The 27,981-nt window shown below is 43.6% G+C and overlaps 2 protein-coding genes across 5 annotated transcripts in view; one reads left to right on the top strand and one right to left on the bottom strand.

Moving 5' to 3' along the window:
- DUSP29 (dual specificity phosphatase 29) overlaps window positions 1-15,656 on the top strand; it is a 67,368-nt gene extending 51,712 nt beyond the window's left edge. For both annotated transcript variants that reach the window (XM_088474992.1, XM_088474991.1), the window contains exon 4: window positions 12,912-15,656. In XM_088474992.1, coding sequence (XP_088331118.1) covers window positions 12,912-13,147 — 236 coding nt within the window. In that variant the 3' untranslated portion in view covers window positions 13,148-15,656. The remainder of the gene's footprint in view (window positions 1-12,911) is intronic.
- Window positions 15,657-15,950: 294 nt separating this feature from the next.
- Window positions 15,951-27,981, bottom strand: part of KAT6B (lysine acetyltransferase 6B) — a 183,372-nt gene continuing 171,341 nt past the window's right edge. For all 3 annotated transcript variants that reach the window (XM_088474988.1, XM_088474990.1, XM_088474989.1), the window contains exons 17-18: window positions 23,134-23,386; window positions 15,951-20,456 (exon numbers count right to left, since the gene is read on the bottom strand). In XM_088474988.1, the coding sequence (XP_088331114.1) occupies window positions 17,944-20,456; window positions 23,134-23,386 (2,766 nt within the window). In that variant the 3' untranslated portion in view covers window positions 15,951-17,943. The remainder of the gene's footprint in view (window positions 20,457-23,133; window positions 23,387-27,981) is intronic.

Raw genomic sequence — 27,981 nt, 5'->3', positions numbered from 1 at the left:
GGTACACCCAAGTGAAGCCACAGTGAATACACCTGCTGGAGGCTCTTACTGTGGCTGCGCAACAAGTTGAAAAGTCCTATCTGTTCAATGGCGCATTCTTGAGGTAAACTGTGACTTTCTAACTTACCTGAACCCCAAAAGCACGTACCCTGGCACAATAGCTACCTAATAAAACAAACCCCAAATGTAAATTCGCCCCCTACCCTGAGTTTTGCCTTCCCAAAAAACCCCATAGACTACTGCACAAAAGGGTTCCTAATTGACAATGTCAGAAAAACTGACAGTTAGAGCATTTAGATTACTCCCAAATCCTCATCATTTATGTTTTTGCTCTGAAATTTGGCATGCAGCACCGAGCGACAGTTCTACACGCCCCAACCAAATTTCAGATCTGCACCTCTAATAGCTTTTGAGGTGTAGCCCCTTAAACACCCTGCCCCCCCCCAGAATTCTCTATGGGAGAATTGCAGTTTTTTACGCGCAGCCTTATAATACAGGTTGAGTCTCCCATATCTCCCATATTTAAAATGCTTGGGACCAGTGTATTTTGTATCTGATATTTCCGTGTTTTTAAATATTTGCATACCATAATGACCTATCTTGGGAATGGGACCTAAATCTAAACACAGAATGCATTTGTGTCATATACACCTTATACACACAGCCTGAAGGTAATTGTATACAATATTTTTAATAATTTTTGTCTTAAACAAAGTTTGTGTACATTGTACCATCAAAAAGCAAAGGTGTCACTGTCTGTCATGCTAAAAAAAAAAAAATCTATTTCCCGATATTCCGTATTTCAGAATATTTGGATATGGGAGACTCAACGTGTGTGTGTGTATACATATACATATATAGGGATGAGCGGGTTCGGATTTCTGAAATCTGAACCCCCCCCCGATCCGAGCCGGGAACATAGTCCGGCTCGGGTTTTCCCGCCTGACTCGGAACTGAAATCGAGGCAGTGTTGTGCTGCTGTTGTCCATAGGGGCTGGCAGGGCTGTGTTGTGCTGCTGTCATAGGGGCTGGCTGGGCTGTGTAGTGCAGTCAGTTGTCAATAGGGGCTGTGTCCACTCCAAAGTGTATAGGGGCTGGCTGGACTGTGTTGTGCAGTGTCCCATAAAGGCTGTAGTCCTATAGGGGTGCTGTAGTGTTGTCCAGGGGGTGATCTGTCCATCAGGGGTGCTCCCCCAAAGTGCACTCCAAAAAATATATTTTATTTTTTTCTGTTTGTGAATTGTGTGCGCAGTAGCCGCACGTGCATCAACAAAGTAGCGCCAAGCGTGCGCCTGTGTCACAAATCAAGGGCCGGCTGGCTTGTCCGTTAAAGGGTGCTGTAACCCCCAAAGTGTACTCCAAACAAAATAAAAAATTATTTTCTGTGTTTGTGAATTGTGGGCCTGATTCAGAGCCGTTGCAAAAAGTAAGCGCTCGCTCTGAATCAGGGTGTTTTATTTTTGTTGCGTCCTCTTGGCCGCTCGCACGCCTCAGTAGTTGTAGCAAAGTGATATTTTGTCACAAATCACATAGGTTCTGTTGATGTTTCAAGACTCATTGGTTATTTCTTCAGGACATGTCCTGATGAAAAGACAGATGGGTCTTAAAATGTCGACAGCACCTACTGAGGAGGGCCACCTGTTTTTTCCTGAGGGACTGTTCAGCTCAGCATGGGAAGTTGTAAGGGGGCCCCAGTCAAAATTTTGCCTAGGGCACCAAATGGGCTAGGGCCGGCTCTGGGCATGGGGGCGTGTAGATGTGGCTAAAGTACAGTAAGGGCACGTTGACACAAATGGCAGCCAAAATAACCACCAAATATACATAATCGTGTCTGTCTGGAGAGGACTGACTTGCGGGTAGGGGTGTAGGAACCGGGAGAGGAGGGGGGGAGGGGTAGAGGGAGCTGCTTGGTGGACAGAGACTGTGTTCCCCCCCCCCCCCCCCATTAATGTCTTCGCAAAAGTCCTTCATGCTACTTTCTGAAGACATGGTGTCTGTTCTAAACTCGTTTTTTACAATATACATTGTCTTAGTATAGCTACCAAATGATCTTTAATATCGATTGCCTTAGAATACAGATTGATTTTTTTTTTTAAAAACTCTAAGAGTTCCGTTCAGAAACATTTAATAAATAACCTATAATGATGAGCAACTATTTACTTTACTTTTACCCTGATTTTCGTGTGGTGAGTCCAGTAACAAACATGAAATATAGATAGCAATTTAAATTTATAGCACATACCATAACACTATACAACAAATTAATACTTTTGATTTGTTTCCTTTCTAAAAATAGTCATACATTACTAATAGTCATACATTACTAACAGTCATACATTACTAATAGTCATACATTACTAACAGTCATACATTACTAACAGTCATACATTACTAATAGTCATACATTACTAACAGTCATACATTACTAACAGTCATACATTACTAATAGTCATACATTACTAATAGTCATACATTACTAACAGTCATACATTACTAATAGTCATACATTACTAACAGTCATACATTACTAACAGTCATACATTACTAACAGTCATACATTACTAATTTGATGTCAAGAAAAACTAAAGTGATTTCAGAATGTTTTTACTAGCTCTATTTTTGGAGCTACACTACTTGCACTATACTGTATGTACATTAGTAATATAGTCATAGTGAAAAGCTATTTTAAAATAATCTGATATTTTCTTGATAGAAAATAAATAACAGTTGTTATAATTCAATCAATCACAAATAAGAACACAAAACGAAACAAACATACAGCGTATGAAACACACATACAGCATATGAAAGTACTATCTAATTTAGTGGCCTATTCATGGGGGTACTTTCTCTTTGCTTGTCGCTTGTACTCCTCTTCTGGGCCATCTCTTGTCACTGTCCAACAGTAGTGATCACCTACCATTATAGCTTTGTTCCATTGCTGAAATGTCTTGGTGGAATCACTCACTATGCTTGTCACTCAGTGCACCACAGTTATCTTGTGTGGGTAATCCCGTGAATCGCACATATTTGAATAGGGGAGGGGACAAATAACTGATTCATTTAATTGGGTCATTAGGCCCCGCCCCCTCTGGCCAGAACGCAGATTGCTGGTAAGATTCTCTCCATTCTGCCCACTTCACTAGGAATACCCCTACATAGTCATAAATGGGCTATATCTCGGAACTCAGAGCTAACGGAGAGTTTTATATGTCATATTCATTCTTTACATGCTGAAATCAATTAGAAGTAACTATTTTCACATCAGAAAAATTTTCATTGTTGTGCAGTAATCAGCGAGGCAGTGACTATAGATTTAAAAATATTTGCAATGAAATGAGATTAGGCTGTCAACGAAATGTCAATAAAAACTAGGTTAATGACTTTTAATTTTTTTATTTTTTTTTAAGATGAACAATTGAATTTAACTATCTTTCTAACAGCCATTGTACTAATTGGAAGTTAATATTATTTATTTAATAATACATTTTTATAGTAAATACATTTTATAGTAAAATAAACAATGAAACGTGGGTTGGCCAATCCCATAGACCAGTGATTCCCAACCACATCCTCAAGGCACACTAACAGTCCTGGTTTTAGTGATATCCATGGTTGAGCACAGATGGAGAAATCAAAATAACTGAGGTACTAATTAAATCACTTGTGTTCAAGTATGGCTATCCTTAAAACCTGGACTGTTAGTGTGCCTTGAGGACCTTGGTTGGGAACCCCTGCCCTAGACACTGACGAAAAAGAACATAGGATTATAGTCTTTGTATAGCTACAGTCACTGTTACACCTGTTGTAAAACGAGATACCAATTGCGAGAAAAATGGACTCCAGGCCCTATAATAGTCCTTCGTTCCTACGCCTCTGCTTGCGGGTACTGAAACAATGGGGCTGATTGGATAAAAGTAACTAAAACACATCCGACGCATTTTGTTGTGGTATCCCCACATCTTCCTCAGCTCAGATGATATCATCTCTGCAAAGGTCTTTGCTAAATTGGAGGAGACACTTCATCTGGTAATTCACAAACAACTTGCTGGGTGTTACTCTGGGTGACCTTATTGTTTATTACCCTATTAGATTTCCTTTTAACATTTAATTCCACAATTATTGTGAGTACTGGTCAAGTTGGGGCTGATCTCTTTATAGTATTATGTCAAATGCGATTCAATGCAGCTTCTCTATCTTCAGAGTGTTTTTTTCAAGCAGGTGAATGGAATATTAGCCAACTCCTGTGTTGGGTATTGTTAATTGAGAAAAAAAATATATGATTAGGAAGACAAACTTCTGTACAAGTGAGCGGAATTAACTTGTCATGTTGTAATGTAGATGTTGGCATTGGATGAGCAACGTGAAATAAACATGTAACTTGAATGGAACTTTTATGTTGTAGACATTGATGTCCAACCATCGTCCATCAGTACTCACAGGTTTCATGTGATGGTGGAAAACCTCTTAACTGAACAATATTTGGACAGAGGCACAGACATATGTTTTGACCCTTTCCAGACCTAGCCTGCTGGTGTGGTTTTCAGCATTCACCAGATCAGGGCCAGTTCTAGACATTGTGGAGCTCAGGGCGAAAGTTTCCTTTGGTGCCCTGAGCTCAGAGGGAGTGGCCTTTTTGGGGACGTGGCCATAGGAGCAAATAAAAAGTCAAAGAAAATAAAATACTTGCTGCTCCGCATGCTGCACATTGGGGAGGGGGAATGCTCCGAGTCCATCCCCTTCTCTCAGTGGCTGCTATCAGAATGCCATGTGCGAGGACGTCATGCCCAGCAGTGGGCATTGGCATTCTGGAAGACAGTGCACATCATGGCGCTGCGGCCCTACGTGGCACACGTCATACGACTTGGGGGGGCTAGCACTAGCTGGCAGTGGCGCATGTTCATCTTCACTGCACTCTTCTCACTGTATTTTTGCAAAATATACAGTGAGAAGAGTGCAGTGAAGATTTGCAGGAGCAGAGCTATCTTACAAGCTCTGTCCCTGCTTGAGAATCTTCATACAGTCCTGTGAAACATCCTAAATTCACAAAGCAAATTTAGGCGAAAATATCACACAACAACCGCATTTGAAATGCGGATTGTTGATAGGGGCCTATCTATTAAACCTTGGAGAAAGATAAAGTGGACGGAGATAAAGTACCAACCAATAAGCTCCTAACTGCCACTTTACAGTTTGAAAATGGATGATACTTTAACTTTCTCCACTTAAACTATTTCTATAAAAATGTTTACAAAAATATAACCTTTATTAAAATAGACAAATGCAGAGAGGGACACAGACTGTCATGATGTCATAATGGTGTTTGTCATAGACCAGTACTAAAGCCCTGCCCACTGTACAGACCGTTGTCTTGCTGTGGACTCACTGGACAGTTAGCAGCTATCAGTTAGCAGCTTACTTGGGACTTGGTATTTGATCTTACATCACATCAAACTAAGAAGGTGAAATGGATTCCTCTGAGGATACCATAGAGGAATCTATTACTCAGAGTGTGGAGGAACAACAGGATGTAGATGATGAAGTGGATCTGGTTAATGATGAAGTGGAGGTGTCTGAATACATAATTGAGAACTCTATAACAGAAGCAGAGGAACAAGCAGGGAATAATGAGGTGGAGGTATGTGATGAGATCATCATAGAAGAAACAATGACACAATGTATGGGAGAAAGCCAAAAGCTGGAACAATACTACGCGCTCAGAGAGCTGACGGCACAAGCTAATGAGGAAGAATATCTTATAGTGGTCACTGGGAATGGATCAGTAGAGATAACCATGGTTAGAGGGACAGTTGCATACCGCTGGGACCCTCACACAGGCTGCCGGCCGATGCAAATGGAATACCTGGCAAAGTGGACTCACAATGAGAGGGCCACAAAGTGCCATAGTTGAATCTGGTGGTGATCTGAGGGAAAATGCCAGTAATGGAGATAACATCCCGGCTGCAGAAACCCAACACCAGGAGGAGGAAACCACATCAATCCCTCATGACGACACCTTAAAGGCCTTTGAACAACAGAAGAACTAAAAATGAAATAAAAGAAAAAAGCTGAATTAAAAGAACTTCAACGGCAAAAGAATAAAGTAAATCAGAGAATCCGTGAAAAGACCTCATGTTTTGGGTGGATCAGGAGAATAAGAAGATCTGTGCTGAATATATTCCGCAGGCACAACAGGGACTGAGGTCATAATGAAACTAACTAGTTGGAAACTTCATATTTTCCCCACAAGAAACAAAGGACTTTCAACATCTATTATTTGCAGAGACGGGCTTTCCAGCTTTAGGTATGTATGGACACGCCAACAGAGAATCCCTCCCTATAGATCATGGCTCCAGCAGCCACACCAGTATAGCCAACCATGGTGATCTCTGATGGTTACATGGCCCTTCAGAGAGCAGATCATTCCTTAGAGATGGACCCACCGGCATCCTGAAAGAATCTGTGGTGAGTACAGTGTTACAGCACCTGAACTTTCTCTTCCTTCCAAATATACTTGTGAGGATTTTGTGGAGAATCTAAACCCCGGGCATTACAATCTGCTGATTTGCTGATTAAGGGACATATGTATCAAAGCTTGATGTGAGATAAAATTGTGGGATATATATCACCAACCAATCAGCTTCTAACTTACATTTTGCAGGCTGTGTTTAAGAAATGATAGCTTGGAGCTGATTGGTTGGTGATATATATTTCACAATGTTATCTCACATCAAGCATTGATACATATGCCCCTAAGTCCACAAGTGATGAAACATGTCTGGTGTGCCTTGTATGGCGACTCTATGATGTGGTGATGGTGCCGTGAGGAGAAGTGGAAGTGAGTCTTGGGACACACAGACTGGTCAGCGGTATTCCGGAGTCCCTGCCGGCTCATTGTTTACAAGAAATACTGTGGAGCCAGAGAGCAGTGTTTGTCTGAGAGCTGTGCCAGACGGGTCCACAGAGGCCGGCAACCATACCAGGCTGGTTATGCTGATGTTTTCAAACTTACATGCACGTGTTTGATATTTTTTATTACATAAAATTGTTTATACTCTTTGCAATTGTCACTCCAATTCAGTCCTAGAAAATATATAGCTCTTCTCTATTTATATATAAAATCAAGTCCCCGAGTTAGGGGTCAGTTTGTTCATTTGGGCTAATCTCTTGAACCACTGGATGGATTTTGATGGGGGTTTCACTATTCTATACAGCATTGGTCAATCTGTGGAAAAAGGGAGCAGAGCAGTCACAATTTTAGTGAAGCAATTCAGAGAAAAGAGCATCTGAAACTGAGGCTTGGAAAGAAGACACAGAAAAAAAACTGTTGTGCTGCAGGGCCGAGGGCTGCACTCTGATGGCTCTCTGAGACAGTGAGAGATAATCAGAGATAGCAATGTGCCCTGTTCCTTAGCAGAGGGGAGGGAGTCATGGACTGAGCAGAGTCATGTCTGAGGAAGATAGAGTGAGAGACAGCCTCCAATTAACCCATGAAGATGCCCTGATGTAGACAGTAGCCAGGAAGGAGCCAGAGGAGGCAAACATCGGACTTCTACCATCAGAACAAAACCATTGGATTCCCATGTCCGTTCCTACGCTGCACCTGCCGACGGACTCCATCCACCACTCCTCTACCGTGAAGTGCTCCCTCTCCAGCATGATGTTCCCGCTCAGCCACATGCCCTCAGTGAACAGTAGGCATCTCCCATGGAAGTCAGCACTGTTCTCGAACAGGGGCACCACAGCGAGGAAGGCCAGCAGGAAGCCCAGGGAATACAGGGTACATTGTGCAAAAAGGACATCTCATCGCCATGTTCGGCAGCCGGGCAGCGGTACATATAGAGGCTGCGGAAATATGCACAGGTGCCCCAGCCCCGGGGACATGCTGATACTGTAAGCATTTTCTGCAATACAAATCTCTACTTCATTATCCTCCTGCCCTTCCCAGCAGATCCCAGTGGCCGGGCCCCAGCCAGCTGCAGGGCAGCAGTAGTGGATTGTGGTGACACTGGTGAGATGCAGGGGGGGCAGGAGTGAGAAGCTGGTGTTTGTGGTGAGAAGCAGGGGCCTGTGGGTGAGATGCAAGGGACTGTGGTGAAATATAGGGTGCAGGAGTGAGAAGCAGGGGCCTGTGGTGAGATGGCGTAGATTGTTATGAGATGCAACTGGATTAGGCAAGATTAAATTGCTCCCGTGCAAACCTGACGCGGGTCACTAGTGTAATATAAAATGGCTTCTCAAAAATTCACTTGTGCCTGTTGTATTCACTTAGATGATATTAGATTGTAATCTCTGGTGATCAGGGCCCTTGATTTAACCATCTGGACACAAGCATGAATATTCTTAAAGCCTGGACTGTAATGACAGAGTTTGGTAACCTCTGTGCTAAGGTGTAAGTGCAGCAGAACTGTGAATAACACTATTAGAACATGCTTACAACAAAAAAATAAATTTTCCTTTGTACAATATACCAAAAACACTTAGTAATAAGTATATATATTTTCTTCATGGAACGTTCATGGGTGACATAAGAATAGGGGGGCTCACAAGGTGGCCCGGCCAGGTTGGACTCACACACAGCACGAGGTAGTGCAGAGAGGTAGTGGTGGGCATGGCGGGATCAGTGCAAAGAGGAAGTGGTTGGCATGCAGGATTCAGGATGGTAGTGCAGAAAGGTAGTGGTAGACATGGAAGGGTCAGTGTAGAGAGATAGTGATGGACATGAAGGGTTCAGGGTGCTAATGCAGGGAGATAGTAGTGGGTATGACGGGAGCAGTGCAGAGAGGTAGTGGTGGGAATGAAGGGTTAAGGGTGTTAGTGTAGAAAGTAGTGGTGGGCATGGAGGGCTCAGGGGTTAGTGTGCAGAGAGGTAGTGGTGAGTATGGAGCGGTCAGGGAGGTGGTGCAGGGGCTCTGCACACAGACCTTGGGGAAGACTGACAGGTCTGTATCTTTAGCTGCATGTGACATGTACGATAGGTGGTGAGTACACCTCAGCCTAACAGACACTGGTCACAGCCAATCAGTAACTGAGGGTGCAGCTCCCCATTATCTCATGCAGATGGTCAGGGAGGGTAGGGGGTAGTAAAGTGCATGAGGGACATGAATGGGTCTGAAACTGCAGGAAGATGGCTCCAGGTAGTAGGTACCTGGTGCTGAGATGGTGACTGCATCCCTCCTTGTGATAGGCTGGGAGAAGAGGTCTCACTGTGTAGAAATGGGGCTATTCCTGCTGATGTCTGTGCATGCTATGCCTCCCCCCTCCCCTGTGCATTGGGAGCAGCTACTGATAGTGGGACTATACTCAGAAGTACAGACAGCAGGAGGGAGGAGCGCTATAGTGTGTGCTCACTGCATCAGCTCACTAGATGGCGGAGGTACAAATTTTCATTCCTCAGTCTCCCCTATCCCGTGCAGCAGCAGATTAGCCCTGTGCAGCCCAGTAACCCCCGCATGCTGGCACTGGACCCAGTACATACACTGTCAGCTGCTCAGTTACTAGTACTGACCTCTGCTCTTGCTTAAAGCTGGTTTCAATTACTCGTTCTGGCTCCTCAAACTCTGCTCCTTCTGCCTGTTGTTCCTTGCGATGGCTGGTGTATGCAATGAGGGCGGGCACGGACAGTACATTCAGGCTCCCACCTTAATATTCACTATGTGGTGCCAAACAGTGGCAGCACCCGATATTTGCTGGCAGTGACCAATGACCGTACAGAGCAGGGGGCGGAGCTCTGATGGATTTAATCAGCCCTCTGCCTGGGCAGTCCGGCCCTGGCATGATGTCATGGTGCGTTGAAGGCAGAGAGAAACTGTGGGGTGCAGGGGTGTGTAACGCCTTCCCCTGCATCAGTTAGCAAAAGTATTATACCCGGCATTTAAACACCGGACTTTGCGGTTGAGTGGGTGCCTTGGGAGGCTGCTGTAGCCTGTAACTGGGAAAAAAAAAATCCTGTCCCAGCAGACCTTGTCGGCCTATTTTGATGGGAGAGCCTGGAGCTGCAGCTCCATCCGCCCCATTGTTAATCCAGCTCCTGCATTTGGTCATTAATCCTTACACCATAAACATTGATGCTGTAGAACAGAGGTTCTCAAACTCGGTCCTCAGGACCCCACACAGTTCATGTTTTGCAGGTCACCCAGCAGGAGCACAGGTGTATTCATTACTCACTGACACATTATAAAAGATCGACAGGTGGAGCTAATATCTCACTTGTGATTCTTTGAGGAGACCTGGAAAACATGCACTGTTTGGGGTCCCGAGTACCAAGGTTTGAGAACCTGTGCTGTAGAAGATGCATGGAGGAGTTTGGCCAAACAAAATAATGATTAAAAAAACACATGTTCATATTCAGGGGTGTATCTAGGGATCCAAGCGCCCCTACCCCCCTTATGCAGTGCCCCCAGTAGTAATCCCCCTATGCTGCATTGCCCCCAGTAGTAGCCTCCCCTATACAGTGCACGCAGTAGTAATCCCCCCTATGCTGCATTGCCCCAAGTAGTAGTCCTCACTATACAGTGCCAACAGTAGTAGACCCCAGTAGTAGTCCCCTCTATACAATGCCCCCAGTAATAGTACCCAGCAGTAGTCCCCCCTATACAGTGCCTCCAGTAATAGTACCCAGTAGTAGCCCCCCCTAAACAGTGCCCCCAGTTGTAGACCCCCTATACAGTGCTCCCAGTAGTGGCCACCCCTATACAGTGCTCCCAGTAGCGGGCACCCCCCCCATAAAGTGCCCCAGTAGCGGCCACCCCCTATTCCCCCCCCCCGTAGTGCCAGGCTTATCCACACACACACAGAAGAAAAAAATTCTACTTACCTGGTCCCCGCTCCTGACACAACCACCGCTGTCAGAGTCCCGGCCCGCTCTTCTCCTGCATGGGAGAGACGTCATGACGTATGACGTATCTCCCGTCACATGTTGCGGGGGGAGACGGAACATGGAGCTCAAGAGTGAGCTCCAGCTGGCTCCCTCCGCGGACGACGCAGCAGCTAATGAGAGTCTGTCTGACTCTTATTAGCTGGCTGCTATTACAAACACACAGCCGCCGCTGACGGCTGTCTGCTTGTAAACTGTGTAGGGCAGACCACTCTCACTGCGGTCTGCCTACACTTGTGGGGCCGAGGGACTTGTCCACCCCTTGGCTACTGGTGGCACTGACGGGCGGCGCCCCCCCTTTGGTCGGCGCCCCTGGCGAGTGCCATCCTGGCCAAGGGGTAGATACGCCCGTTCATATTCTGCACAAAAAAAATGTAAACAAAAAGTCCTGCATGTCTGCACCAGATACTAGCTCTTCCATCACGCCAAGGTATGCGTGTGTTATAAACAGAATTCCACAGCTAAACTGACATGTTTCTGTGTCTTAATAAAAAAAAAATTTTTTGTGTGCATGTTTTTTTTTCTTTACAGCAAAGAACATGATGATATATTAATGTAATTTTCCCCAGGTAAAACAGAAAAAAAAAAAAAAGTACTTGTCTCATTTTGTACAGATTAACACTTACTTCCCTGGTGTCTTCACCTTTGGACTCGCTGTCAGTATCAGCAGTTCTTAATTCCAGCCTTGGGTATATGTGAAGCGGTCAGATTACATTCACACACCTTTCTGGCACTTGCTTGTTCGGTCTCTCTGCTTCATGACCTACTTCTGGCACAGATATTTTTTGTATTACTTTGAAAAGTGTTTGATGATGGAAAACAGAACAGTGAGTGCCAGAAACACACACACTGTAGGTATGAGGATCACCTGCTACAAGTAACACGCTATGTATTTCCTTAAAGCAGAGATGGGGAACCTCAGGTCCGGGGGTCATATAAGGCTCGCGGAATCATTTGGTTTGGCCCTCTGAGCTTTTTTTTCTTCTAGCCTCATCTGGCTAGCAGGGTGCCAGAATCTATGCAGCAGTGCTGCCTGGAGTGCCCTTGGGACACTTCAGACGGTCACACCGCTGCCCTTACAGCTCCCCGGAGCATCCTCAGGATGCTCTGGGCATTGCTGTAATCACCGGTGATTGTGGCCCCACCCTGTGTGATGTCACATGGAGGGGGCGTGGTCTGCACCAGGCCCAAGAATAATGTTATATATATCAAAATGGCCCTCGGCAGAAAAAAGGTTCCCCACCCCTGCCTTAAAGGGACACAATCAAAGAAAAATATATAAAAACAGAATTAGGGATGTCATTGTTGTCATTTACATTTCGTTAGCAGTTATCCTTAAAACATATGGACAATTGTAGTTCTATGGCAGGTGGGGGAGATAAAGTACTAACCAATCAGCTTCCAATTTACATTTTGTGTTTATAAAGTGATAGGAGATTGGTTGGTAATTTTTTTTTTTCATTTGATCTCTCTCCCAGCTTTGTTAAATGGCTGTATGGCCCCCGATGATTAAGTATTAATCTCCATGTGAGGGATACTTAAGTATCCAACTCGCAGCGGGAGAAACTTGACACTGGAGCAATTCATAATTGCTCCGGTGTGGGGACAGCTGCTATGAAAAGCAGCAACCCCCTCTCTTCGAATCGTAGCTACAGAAGTAGCTGAGTTACTTACATCCTCCCAGTCGTCTTGGCTAGGCATGTGTGACCCGTGGTCACTCATGCGCACACCCGCAGGGGAAGTAGTGAGGAGGCGGCGGAGGGATCTGCTCGGATCACTCTTCGCATTCTCGTTATTCCTTCCCGTAGGAAGGAGCGGGGATCAGAGAACTTTCAGTTTCGGCGTTTGCTGAATATCTGGTGGTCCTACTGGACCCCCGATCATGAATGGCCTGGTAACTAAAATATGCAGAAACTGGCGTTTCCGCATGGTTACCGGGCCATATAGTGTTGATGAATAGGCCCCTATATCTGTATAAATGCCAAGTCAATCCATAAAACAACATTCTGTATAACAAACCTCTCTTTTTACACAGATAAAGTGCTGGTGCACTGCGCCATGGGACGCAGCCGCTCTGCCTCTCTTGTCCTGGCGTACCTGATGATCTATGAGAAAATGACAATTGTCGATGCAAGTGCGCAGGTCCTAAAACATCGCTGTATTCTTCCCAACCGCGGCTTCCTGAAGCAGCTGAGGGAGCTGGACATTCAGCTAGCCTTGGAGAAGCGTGCTGCACGCAACACCGCAAATGAGTTTGACAAGAACGAGTGACACCAATTAGACAATGATATGACAGGATTTGTAATGGGATTTTTCATTAGAGGAAACGAAGATCTCATACAGAGCTTCCTCCTCCAGAAACCTTAAACTGTGCAAACATGCTGGTTCCGTCACCTCATTGCGTTGTGCTAGTGTCTTTCTACCAACAGATCCAGGCCTAGCTTTGCTTGAAGATATATTTTAACGCAAAAAAGTTCAAAGCTCAACTTCTCTTTCACGGCAGCATACAGCTCTTTCAGACTATAGAAATCAGCAGTTTGTTGTATATTGCTTTACTAAGCTTGCTATGTATTTGGCTTCTGCAGTTATACGTCATTTTTTAATGAGAGTACGTTTACTTACACAGTCTTATAGAATGGTTATAGTAAATGCACAAAGCAATCCATGTCATACAGTCTTACTAACACATCCGGGAACTGCCAACATCCAGACAAATTAAATTATACATTTATGTCTGACTTATTATATTCTCTCCAGTCTTTATGACTTTCCTAGTGACACCATATTTAGGATCCACAAAGACGTCTGACAGATGTCCTATCTGAAAACGGAAGGTGAACAGTCTGCCTACTCAAAGATGTAGGGACGGAAAACTCACTTCCAAGTGTGTGCGTACTTATTTGTAGAGTCAAGCTACTCATGGTAGTAAATGTTTACAATGTATTTATACAGTAAGTTATTAAAATGTTTTTGCAAAGTTATTACTTAAAGAAGAACTAGTGCCAAGAATGCAACATCACATTGCAGCTGATTTGGGTTTTAATTTTTGCCCTGTCCCCCGCAAAAAAAATAAAAAATGGTCCAGATAAGTATTTTGTCATAGAAATGAACCAATGGGAAAAATAACCACTCAATTTAGCAATATACTGAAAAATAAAATGTTGCCACAAACTTCTAGTTGAATGGGTCTTGATATTTTTCAGCCATGCATAACAATGCATTCCTCTGAACAGAAATAACTCCATATAGCGCTGTGACACATGTGTGAGCAGATGAAAGGTATTCAATAAAGCTTGTGCAGCGTTAGTCTGGCCAACAGGACAATTATCCTAACCATTGGGAGGCTGGTTGTTTGTCACATTTATTCACACACCTACATGGATATGCAAAGCTAAACCCTTGTGCTTTGGTGCTCATGCTGAACATTCGGATGTGACAGCTACACCTGCACAACTGGACAATGTGCCCATACATGGCCAGATGAAGTTATTGTCTGACACCATCTACCATCCACCCTGCTCTATATACGATGGCTCAATAGAAGTTGTTCATCAAGAATTTAACAAATAAAATGTGCACAATCAATCTCCAATTCGGTCTAAAATGGTCTAATTACAGCGTGTGTGGCCACCTTCAATCTGACTCCTACCTAGTTGTTTTATTAACAACTCTAGATGGGATGTAGTTTGCATCCCAGCGGTCACGATGCTTGCACTTAGAATCCCAACCGCCAGTGACCCAACGATAAGTATTAGGGTTGGGGAGGGGTTAGGCAGGGAGAGGGTTAGTGTTAGTATACTTACATGGTTGTGTCAGGATTCTGACTTTAGGGATACCACTGTTGGTATTCCTTACCCAATCCCTCTAAAAAAAACAGTCCTTTAGGTCAAGTTATTAATCACAGCAATTTATTTAAAAATGTTTAGTGTTGGTGTGGAAAAGCTTTTCCAGGGCCAGACTGGCAATGGGGTGGATAGAGCTCCGGCTCTCTACATAAAAATAGGCCCATGCTCATGACAGCATGGCGATCACCAGTCACCCATATATCATATGTATTAATATTGTATTTATATATTCCTCACTATGCAACTGTTATAGATTTGAGGAGACATTCGGGTTAATAGTGTAGGGCATATACACACACCACATGGCACTGGTCACAGCTCCTCATAATAGGCCCTTGAACATTTTCAGCCCCTGGCCCATGTGACCCTTAATCTGGTCCTGAGCTTTTCAATTCAGCATCATGGGAAAAATGCTAAATGTGACCCAGTATATTTTACCATCTCCAGTCACCTATACATGGGTTTGATCTTTGTACTCTTGATGTTATTTTTGTTTAATTAGTGTAGTGTTTAGAATTCATTCTCCAACAAGAGCTAGAGAACTGGGTGCTGTCATATAAACAATGTCCAAATACATTTTAAGTCATTTCAAAAATTGCACAGAAACTGAATATATATCATTGGTAAAGGGACATTGGGGATTTAATGGATTGTACTCCTAGCGTAGCATGTACATTAAGGAGTATTCTACCAACTTCATTGCAGCTTGCTTCGTCTTTATATACAGAAATAAAAGTGCTTATTTTGGAACTCCATGGCATGTTATAATGGCCAGTACAGTGCTATATTTACAAAGAAGAATAACGGTTATAGGATGGACCAGCTTTGTTTCAATATACTTGAAATAAGAGTGGTAAATAGATGATACAGTCTCTGCTGTAGTCATCATTGCATCAATCACAAATCAGTGACTAAACTGGAAATAAAGAAGATTCTGAAAGCACAGATGTTACATATGGCTCCTCATAATTTATTTTCCATTTACAATGTACAGCTTTATTTTTGTCTGCTTTGATTTACTGAAGTGACACACTAAAAAGGGAATGAAACATTGATTTGTTACTAGATATGAACCTTCTGTCCATCACTCTACAAAACACAAAATAAGGCCAATTAGACCAAGACAGAATACTATGCAGACAGCTCTTTCCTTGGGCAAATATATATAGATATTTACATGCATCCTGACATGTTGGCTGGTAAAGATATCCATATTACGGCTCTTTGACTTTTTTTTTTTTTTTTTTGCACTTTTTATTAAAAAATAACTCCAATACGTTAGAAAGATAGAAAAATCTACCGATGAAATGAACCTTTGTATTGCAAAAGGGCTTGAAAGGCATGTTCATAAAATAGCAATTAAACACCAATTTTAATTGAGTTTAACTATACGTCCATTTTACGACTCCTTGGCAAACACTACTGAAGATAAATTGCATTTCCGGTATCCGGTAAAATGAGTTTTAGGTTTGCTTTCTTTAAGTTAAATATTTTTATGTCCCACAGAGACTGAAAGAAGAGTCACAATTATAGCTAGGGTGTGAAAATATACACTCAGTTGAGAGCCCCCTGGCTGGCCAGAAGGGCAATGGGAATAACACATTTTAATATTTTGTACAGTTTCATAATTAACAAAAATATATTTATTTTCATTTTTTTCTTTAACCTTCAAACAAGGCTTACCAATATCAGAAAAGGAAATAATAACAAATGGCTTTACAGTTTAGCACAGGACTTATAACATTACTACGTAGAAAAGCTCACGCACCACACAGAGAAGCAGCATGCTTAGTAAGGCTTACTTCCAGCAAACAAATGAAAACAAACACAGACTCAAGACAGGAGAGGGAGATTTGGGGGGGAAATGCCACATTTTCCCAGTGCTGGGCCGATCACAAGATCTACTGAACCTCGTGTGTACTAAGTTGTGATTGGTTTAAACATCTCAGTGCCTGAACATGCAACAGCACACTACCGGGCAGCGAAAGAGTAAACCGCAAACTTCTGTCAAAAGGGAAAGGAAAGCAAATAATATGGAGGAGGAGTGGTTAGATGGAAGAAGAATACTGTAGATATGGTGCACAAAAGGGAACTTCAGTATAATTATTATTTTGCATTAACTAAGTGCTGGCTTTAAATTTGCTTATGGTGTTCGTGGGCAGAAGTTGAGTGTGTGACAAAGCAGAGTAAAACAATACTGGTACTAAACAGGAAATATCCTGTGCAGGGAAAAAGTGCAGCAAAGTGGGTAAGAGGAACATAGAACTATCAGTGCTTGATAGACCTAGACAGAGACCGGTGGCATTTATCTAAGAAAGTGTTCATTCTCTTCAGCTTTCGGTCCTCTCCCAGCTACACTGGTATTTTCAAAATGCTTAAAAATTGTGCGCAGTTGTGTATTAAAAGTCAGAAACAAAAATGACCCCCTTCTCCCCAAAGCTACAGTGGAGGGTCACCTTTATTAAGCAAATGCTGCTAAATCAGTCTTCTCTCTCTCATCTCTATGTAATGTAGGGATGTGCCAAATCTATGATGCACTTCCACATTCAGACAGATTTCTTATGGCATTTGAGTTGGGCTGATGCTAAAGGTGTCAGCTGATCAATTCCTTATCTTTCTGCAATCTTAGCACACACAGCTGAGATGCCACCTACTGAATCTACGGTACAAATACAATTGTATCAGTTCCGCTCACTTTGCTTAATTTTGATATGCAAATTAATGCTTTCATGATTTAGTTAAGAAGAATATTTTGTAAATGATTATCTATTCAGCTGAATCCAAAAATAAGGAATTAATGCCACTGACATTAAGGAGGAGCTGCATGAAAACAAGAAGAGGGAGACCAATAAAATGGTCACACTGAGAAAAGTGAGCATTGCAGAAACAATGGGTGATCATGTAATGTATGTGCTATTGATCATTTTCTTTTCCTAAACTGATGGTGGCCAGTCCACTTTATACTTTATCTGAGAGCATAAAGTAACCTGGTGTTAGTGGAACATAGTCACATCAGAAATAAATTAAAGGGGATTAATATATTATCAGGAATGCAAGGCTGGGTGTAAGGAGGAGCAAGGGGAACTAAGGATAAGGGGGTTGAGTCTGTGTCCTTCAATGACGGCTGTCGGTCTGCGTCAGGTTCCATAGTGCAGATTCCATATTGCAGCTGCTGCAGAGTTAGGGAAGAAGGGTAGGGATGCTGGTATCTGCAAGGGCAACTCACCGTCGCATGTATGACCCATTGAGTGACTGTTTGGGCATTGGTGTGTTCATGTAGCCGTGATGCCCAGGGCTGGAGTACATCATGTTGCTGTGAGGGCTGGCCTGCATTGACTGCTGCGCATAAGGCTGGCTACCCATCATGCTCATTTGCATGGGGTACTGAGGGCTCTGGTTCATATATCCATGATTGCTGTGGTAACCGCTGTTCATCATGGACTGAGACATACGGTATCCACTCATGGCATTAAGTGTGTTTACTGGGTTTACGTTGTAAGCAGGCGCTGGCATTAGATTGACACTCATATTCATTCCACGCTGCATGGTGAGGGAACGAGAAGGAGGTTGCATTGTCACAGTCTGGGGAGGAGGGGCATGACCATATAGCTGTGATGGGTGGGGTCCAGATGTAGCTCCTGGAGGCAATGCAGACACTTTGGTCCGCATGGACATGTGACTTTTGCCTGCCATCTGTGTCTGCAGCCTCTGGCTGTGGGAGAGTCCCATTTGACCACTGGACATGTTACGTTGAAGCAGAGGTGGTGGTAGGTTCATGGGGGGCGGTGTGAGATTTGGAGGAGGAGTCATTGTGGTTTGGGATTGAGAGGGGATAGAATGTGATGATTGGGTGAGCTGCACCATGTTGCTCAGAGAAGAAGAAAGAGAGGCACCATTTGCATAGGATGTCACGGCCTGTGTGTGGCTGTAAGGCAGGGAGTGATCCATTAAGGTGTTTGTCAGTTGTTGGAGTTTGGCAAGGCTGAAGGTGGCCGAAGGCTGTGGATAGTGCCCAGATCCAAAGTCCCCTTGTCCTATCCTATCATAAAGCCCTCCAAGGCCTCCCCCTGAAGCTTCAGGGATATCTGGCAAGGTGAAACCTGTGCCTGCCATGCCACAAGGAGCAAGCTGCTGCTGCTGCTGTTGTCCACTACTTGGGGGTCTCTCCACTGCACAAGCTTGTGGTGACTTGACATTGCAAGGTGGCTGAGGTGGGGGTGACCCAATCATGCTGCAACTATTGTTCATAGCGGACATTTGTTGTGTTACAGCACAACTGCTCTGTGTCAAGTTGGCAGACGTCATTCCACTGCTATATGAACAGCTGTTTTGAGAGGGCAGCGTTCCCCCTCCCATGCCAGAGTCATAACTGCTTGGATTATCATAGTTTTCTGTGGTACTCTCAATACTTCCCAAGTCACTAAACCCACTATCCACAACTTGCTGTGAGTGATCAGACACAGATGGTACATCCATCATGGGACTAGTTTCAAGATTCTGCAAGGATGGGACAGACATGGCGGTCTGGTCAGGGCTAATCTGAGCATAATTGCTCTCCAGAGACGGTGCGCTGGGGCTGCTTGCTGACCTAACAGAGTGACCAGGATGTGAATGAACAGAGGACACTGGACTGCTGTGATCAGATTGCTGGCAGTCTTCTACAGCACCTGCTGTTGGGCTCTGGGCATAACTTTGCAGGCTATGACATCCTTCCTGGGTCTCTGAACAGTCTCTATACACCTCCTCTTGCTCTTCACTTTCACGGGTCAGAGACTGAACAGCTTGTGCAGTTTCTGAGTCGATATCTAATCCATCGCCAGCATCACCAGGCAACTCTGGCACAAACTCCTCTGCATGTGTTCCACATGGAATAATGGCTTGCTCCTCTGCTTCAGCTATCAGTTTGTTCTCCTTATGTGCCTCTTCAGGTTGTTCTACTTCCGTTACTTCCTCACAAATGCTCCTGGAAACATCAGACTGAGGTGCAGGATTATTTTCAATACCTAGCTCTGAAAAACTGTCCTGTTCCCCTAAGGCCTCTTGGAAAGATTGTTCTGCTACTTCCTTCTCTGATCTATCAAGGTGGCTCTCATCTTCATCGTCTGCATCATGGTCCTCATTATGAGATTGTTCCCCTTCATCTTCCTCCTCTTCCTCTTCCACAACTGCAAGCTCATTGGTCTGCCGAATGCTTGAATCTTTGATTTCCTCTTCCACTTTGTCTGACCCCTCTATATCTTCTTTCACATCATCTTCTTCCTCCTTGATGCTGTAATTTCCCTCCCTTTCCTCTGCTTCTTCTTTATTATCCTCTATTTTACCTTTTTCAGCTTCTTCCACTCTTACTTCTTCATCATCTTTCCTTTCTTCCTCGCTTGTCTTTTCCACATTGGCGCTACCTGGGCTTGGCAGCTCTATTAATGATGTTCCAGCTACTTCATCATAAGCTTCCATTTCTTCACTAGTGTGGACCGCGTCTTCATGTGGCGGCTCATTTTCCTCTTCAAGTTCCTCCTTAGCTTCCTCAGTTTGTACAAGATAGTCTGGCTCCATGGGTGTTTCCGGAGGCGTATACAGGTTGAGTTTAAAGCCAGACTTTCTATCCACACTACGCCTTCTCTTTGAAGGGCCCCTCTTCAATCCTTTAGGCCACCCCTGTTTTCTTGGAGGCCGTTCTGGAGTCTGTTCTTGGGCTTCATGTGCTACCGTCCCTGGAGATACTTCACCTTCATGATCTGTGTAAACAAAAATTAGATGTGTGTGGAATAAAAAACAACAACAACAACAGATTGGAAAATTGGAAACTCATGTTATATATAAAACTTGCTAATTTCCTTGAGAGAAATAAAACTGTATTAGGGGCATATTTACTAAACAGTGGATTTACAAAACCCTTAATTTTTTTCAGATTTTTCCTGCCAGATTTAAAAGGGCAATAATACTTAATGCAAAAAAAAGCCTAATTTTGTATTTAATATAATTGGCCTTTTAAATATGGCAGGCACAATTTGTAAAACTTGAGGGTTTTTGTACATCCGCTGCTTAGTAAATATGCTCCTTAATTTCGGTGCAAACCAAACTAAAAGCAATAGGACTGAACACATACTAAATGCAATAATAAATGTTATATATGTATGGCATTTTCTATTAAATTACATGTTCTCTCTTGTCTTCAGATTTATATGTGGCACGTAAATTTTTACCAATATCCACATATTTAATACATATTGTTAATTTACAAGTGACATGAATATAAGATAAAAGATATCTTAATATTGTTTCATGATGTTACAACTTACTTGACACAAATGAAATGACAAAGCATTCCAAGATGGATGGATAGAGGACTGACAGTAGTGCCAGAATACGCTAGATGTAGAGAATTATGTATACATGCTTTATAGGAAATAATGTAGTAATAGGTAAAAATTAGGATTCATCCCTGTTTACAGCTGGGCATTCACACAGAACTCCTAGGTGACTTCTAATAACCTAATATTGTAAAGCTGGGCATTCACACACAACTCGTAGGTGACTTATAATACCGCAATATTCTACAGCTGGGCATTCACACAAATCTCCTAGGTGACTTCAAAATACCGTAATATTTTACAGCTGGGAATTCACACAGATCTCCTAGGTGACTTCTAATACCTAATATTCTACAGCTGGGCATTCACACAGAACTCGTAGGTGACTTCTAATACCGTAATATTCTACAGCTGGGCATTCACACATCTCCTAGGTGACTTCTAATAACCTAATATTGTAAAGCTGGGCATTCACACACAACTCGTAGGTGACTTATAATACCGCAATATTCTACAGCTGGGCATTCACACAAATCTCCTAGGTGACTTCAAAATACCGTAATATTTTACAGCTGGGAATTCACACAGATCTCCTAGGTGACTTCTAATACCTAATATTCTACAGCTGGGCATTCACACAGAACTCGTAGGTGACTTCTAATACCGTAATATTCTACAGCTGGGCATTCACACATCTCCTAGGTGACTTCTAATAACCTAATATTGTAAAGCTGGGCATTCACACACAACTCGTAGGTGACTTATAATACCGCAATATTCTACAGCTGGGCATTCACACAAATCTCCTAGGTGACTTCAAAATACCGTAATATTTTACAGCTGGGAATTCACACAGATCTCCTAGGTGACTTCTAATACCTAATATTCTACAGCTGGGCATTCACACAGAACTCGTAGGTGACTTCTAATACCGTAATATTCTACAGCTGGGCATTCACACATCTCCTAGGTGACTTCTAATGACCTAATATTGTAAAGCTGGGCATTCACACACAACTCGTAGGTGACTTATAATACCGCAATATTCTACAGCTGGGCATTCACACATCTCCTAGGTGACTTCTAATAGCCTAATATTCTACAGCTGGGCATTCACACAGATCTCCTAGGTGACTTCTAATAACCTAATATTGTAAAGCTGGGCATTCACACAACTCCTAGGTGACTTCTAATACCGTAAAATTCTATAGCTGGGTATTCACACAAATCTCCTAGGTGACTTCTAATACCCTAATACTAATATTCTACAACTGGGAATTCACACAGATCTCCTTGGTGACTTCTAGTACCTAAATATTCTACAGCTGGGCATTCACACAGAACTCCTAGGTGACTTCTAATAGCCTAATATTCTAAAGCTGGGCATTCACACAGAACTCCTAGGTGACGTCTAGTACCTAGATATTCTACAACTGGGAATTCACACAGATCTCCTAGGTGACTTCTACTACCTAAATATTCTACAGCTGGGCATTCACACAGAACTCCTAGGTGACTTCTAGTACCTAGATATTCTACAGCTGGGCATTCACACAGATCTCCTTGGTGACTTCTAATAACCTAATATTCTACAGCTGGGCATTCACACAGATCTCCTAGGTGACTTCTAATAACCTAATATTGTAAAGCTGGGCATTCACACAACTCCGAGGTGACTTCTAATACCGTAAAATTCTATAGCTGGGTATTCACACAAATCTCCTAGGTGACTTCTAATACCCTAATATTCTACAGCTGGGCATTCACACAGAACTCCTTGGTGACTTCTAGTACCTAAATATGCTACAGCTGGGCATTCACACAGATTTCCTTGGTGACTTCTAATACACTAATATTCTACAGCTGGGCATTCACACAGAACTCCTAGGTGACTTCTAATACTGTAATATTCTACAGCTGGGCATTCACACAGATCTGCTTGGTGACTTCTAATACCCTAATTTTCTACAGCTGGGAATTCACATAGAAATTCTTTGTTACTTCTAATACCATAATATTCTGCAGCTTGGATTCCCTATGATTTGTACATTATAAAATGAAGACTACATAACCCCTACAATGATGGCTTTTAGTCACATACTTGCACATGGCTCTTCTTCCCTTCTACTTCGTGCATCTGATGCCACCGTGTTAGGAGCGAGTTGCTGTTGGTTGGATCTTCTGGCAACAGAATTTTGGTCCAAGTCCTTTTGCTGTGGCTCATGGTTGTCTCGGTCAGAATCCTCAAATGGCTCATTGAGAACCTCGGTGGTTTCAGAGATGGTCTCTGTGGTGACGCTGCTGTTTATTCTCCGGCGTTTACGCCCACGTCTTCTCCTGAGGGTGAAGGCTCTCTGTCCAAAAACAATACTGGAATTAATATTTATGTATGCCCATTTATTCAAAATGTAGCTTATATTTTCAGGTGAATAACAACAATTACATTTGGTTTGCATAGTAAATTATTTGCCTGCATGGGACTCTAGGAAGTAATCTAGGCCCTAAGAAGTCTTCTTCATAGGATAATGTTTCTGCACAGAGCAAGTATTTGCAGCATAATAATAATTTATTTTCATAACATATGGTAGCAGGTGACACAGACTTGATCAAATGAAAGTACCAACAGCCCTCAAATCACTATATTTACACATATTCCAACCACCACTGTAAACAAAGATAATTGTGCATTGGATCAGCTAAACGGTCTAATTGAGATCGAACTTTACATTTGTACAGACGAACACAACTTGGAATATGCTGCCAAGAGAACAGGTTGAGCACACCTGGCTGAGACTGCACGCAACATGGTCATTGTAATTGTGGGATTGAGTAAATGTTACACAGGTAGTGCGCTTTCTATGTCTGCAGGTCTTCTGAGAACAATACTCCTTTATAAAACCATAGTATTCTATATACCATAGGGCACAAATGATTCCATTAAGAGGGCTGTGTATGTAAGCAAACAAAAAAAAAACACACAATTCAAAAGGTGCTTAGTAAAAAGATTCAGCTGTCACAAAAGTCTGCAACCCTCACACTATTTACTGCAGAAGCTGTGTGCAAGTGTACCTAGAAAAATTGATGCAGTTTTGAAGGCAAACAGTGGTCACACCAAATATTGATCCGATTTAGATTAATATTCTGTTCATTCACTTTGCATTTTGTTGATTCATAAATATAAACATTCTTACTTTGCAGCATATTTTCCACACCTGCCTAAAACTTTACTGTATATACACAAATATAGACACACATACTACACTAGCTGTTGCCCACAATGAAATCTCTTCTGTCAAAAAATAGTTTCACCAGACCAAGCCCTGTTCTTCCATTGCTCCAGTGGCGTCACAAGGGGGGTGCGAGCCACACCCGGGTGTCACCCTCCGAGGGGTGACACCAAGGTGCAGGCTCCCCCTCAGTGACAAAAGCCAGGTGCTGCACTGTAGCATTAAGTGCAGCACTCAGCTCCTGTCACAGTGAGGGAGCCGACACTGCCCGCACCTCCGGCACCCCAGTGATAACCACAGGCCAGGAAGCCACGCCCCTTCCTGAGGCCATGCCCCTTCCCGAGACCACACCCCCACGAGCATTGGCATCCCCCCCCGCACTGGTGTCACCGTGGGGAGGGACGTCACTGCATTGCTCCATGGTCCAGATGTGAAGTTCACGTGCCCATTGTAGACACTTTCAGCGGTGATCAGGGGTCCGCATGGGCACTCTGACTGGTCTGTGGCTACATGGCCCCATACTGAGCAAGCTGCAAAGCACTGTGTTTTCTGACACCTTTCTGTCATAGCCAGCATTAACTTTTTCAGCAATTTATGCTACAGTAGCTTTTCTGTGGGATAGGACCAAAGGTGCTAGCCTTAGCTCCCCATGCGCATCGTACAGTCTTGGGCACCCATGGACCACTTTTGGTAGGTGCTAATCACTGCATACTGGCAACACCTCACAACACCTGCCATTTGGAGATGCTCTTAGCCAATCATATAGCCATCACAATTTAGACCTGGTCAAAGTCACTCAGATTGTTACGCTTGCTTATATTCCTTGCTTCCAACACATCAACTTCATGAATACTTGCTGCCTAATATATCCCACCCCTTGACAGGTGCCATTGTAACAAGGTAATCAATGTTATATATATATATATATATATATCTATATCAGAGGCATCGGAACAGGGGAGCAAGGGGGGAGCTCGCCCATCCCAAACACTTGAGAGGAGCGCCAGACAGTGCGCATTGTGCAGGCACCAAGATGGAGATCATCTTCTTGCTGGAAAGCCCTCAGAGGTCGCGTTTATATTCTACATCGCGTATTTTACTGCACAATTGACACTGGCGATGCTGGGTACCTCAGGAGTCAGGACGCGCTCTGACCAATCAGCAGCACCGTTCTGAGCTGTCAATCACTGGCACAGGAAGGGGAGGAGACCACGTCCTTCCACCTCTCACTCTGCTCTGCACAGGACAGGATCTGAGCAGCCTTCCTGCTGTGTGGCTGGGAGCTGTCACCAGAAGACTGCATTGGAGCTGCAGAGGATGCAGTGTATGGGTAATATAACTGCCGAAGATTACAAAAGTAGGTGGAGATTGCCTGGTGGAAACACTAAGGGGGGAGATACACTATATATGAGACTGCTATGGGCAGAAAGAGTAGACACAAGATGGGAGAATACAGAGCATACATGATATGAATCATGAATAAGAGAGGGGCACAGTTCATATATACCCCCCATGTGCATATATGAATTGTGTTCCTATCCTATCCCAAGCCCATATCCTGTATGCGTTTTGCTGTGTGTGTAATGTCAGTGTAACCTGCTGTGAAATTGCAAATACCAGCATGCCCAGCCTATCACATGCTAAAATTGTGACAGGGCATGCTGCAATGTGTAGTTCCATAACAGTTGGAGTGCCATAGGTTGGCTATCCCTGATTTATGTTCAGTGTTGGAGGTTGAGTATGGGTAGTATATGTGTGTTCTGTCAGTAGGTGTAGAACCAGGGTAGTGTATGTATGTGTATACATGTCGTGTATGTCCCCGAAACGTTGACTCATTTGGAATATCATTTTGTTGCATTTATAATAGTCTCTGAGTGCCGACCTTCTTCTTCTGGAAGTGTGTATCATATGATGGAAGGCAGGGGCGTATCTACCCATTGGCCAGGATGGCACTCGCCAGGGGCACCGACCAAAGGGGGGGCGCCGCCCGTCAGTGCCACCAGTAGCCAAGGGGTGAACAAGTCCCTCGGCCCCACAAGTGTAGGCAGACCGCAGTGAAAGCAGTCTGCCCTACACAGTTTACAAACAGACAGCCGCCAGCGGTGGCTGTGTTTTTGTAATAGCAGCCAGCTTAATGAGAGTCAGACAGACTCTCATTAGCTGCTGCGTCGTCCGCGGAGGGAGCCGGCTGGAGCTCACATGTTCCGGCTCCCCCCGCAACATGTGACGGGAGAGACGTCATACGTCATGAATAGGATAGGTGGCACTTTATGGGGGGTGCCCGCTACTGTATTGGGGTGGCCACTACTGGGAGCACTGTATAGGGGGTCTACAACTGGGGGCACTGTTTAGGGGGGGCTTCTACTGGAGGCATTGTATAGAGGGGACTACTACTAGGTACTATTACTGGGGGCACTGTATAGGGACCTACTACTGGGGTCTACTACTGTTGGCACTGTATAGGGAGGACTACTACTTGGGGCAATGCAGCATAGGGGGGATTACTACTGCGTGTGCTGTATAGGGGAGGCTACTACTGGAGGCAATGCAGCATAGGGGGATTACTACTGGGGGCACTGCATAAGAGGGGTAGGGGGGCGCCAGTACATTACATTGCCAGGGGCGCTTGGATCCCTAGATACACCCCTGATGGAAGGCACTGAAGCATGCTGCTACTTTGACTAGAGTGCCGGCAGACTGTGGATAGACTATATAAAATGTAAGTAGTGTTATTGAGTTTCTCACAAAATTCCACCTCATCACCTTTCCAGATAAAAAATATGTCTATAAAACTAATCCAAACAATAATATTATCTATACATGGATTATTATCCCAGATATCATAAGCTCCCACCATGCCATGAACAAATTAGCGTAAGCCGGTGCGACCCGACTTCCCATGGCGGTGCCCTTTCCTTGTATATAATACTGTCCATTAAACCAAAAATAGTTATTGTTAAGAATGAAATTAAATTAAAATCAATTTTATCCTCATTAATTATACTAGAATTTTTCCTTATGGCATCTTCCACTGCTCTAATACCGAATTTGTGATTTATGATGGTATACAATGCTGTAACATCTGCAGTAAGCCCTCTTTTTGTTGTGCATGCACATTTTCAGGAGTCTGCATATATGAGGATTCACATTGGATGAATGAATATAATTGAAAGAATTTGGAGTGACGATTTTACGTTTAAAGCTGTGGTGAACTACGTGTTTCAATTTTAAGTCTTTTAAATAAGTTCTTATATTTTCTACACAGTTTTTACTATATCGACATTTGTGGGGGAACGGTATGGTTACCGATTCCTATTAGTGACTATCTAGAAGCACAAATATTGCGATTGGATACAGGACTTTGATTACATTGTTGGACACTTGAATATTACTTTTTCAGTGACTGATGATATTCCCATTAGGAGCGCTTGGGAATATCTTTTCTGGTTGCTGTATATTATTAGTGTTATCTGTGATTATCACCATTGTTCCATTGCTGCCCTATTTAACGTGGATTGCTATTGTTTAACACATTTTTTACCACATTATAAGGGGAGCGCAGGAAGGCCTGAGGGCATGTGAGAGCAGAGGCAGATTTAGACCTCATGGGGCCCTAAGCAAGATATCAGTTTGGGGTCCTACTCCCTCAACAGCATGCAATTTTACACACGCACGGCCCCATAGCCCCACACACACACACACACACACACACACACACTGCC

This window comes from Taudactylus pleione, unplaced genomic scaffold, assembly GCF_031769625.1.
Source record: "Taudactylus pleione unplaced genomic scaffold, aTauple2 ptg000157l, whole genome shotgun sequence".
Classification (NCBI taxonomy): domain Eukaryota; kingdom Metazoa; phylum Chordata; class Amphibia; order Anura; family Myobatrachidae; genus Taudactylus; species Taudactylus pleione.
The sequence above is the reverse complement of the archived record's forward strand: the minus strand, read 5'-3'. Positions and strand labels throughout refer to the sequence as shown.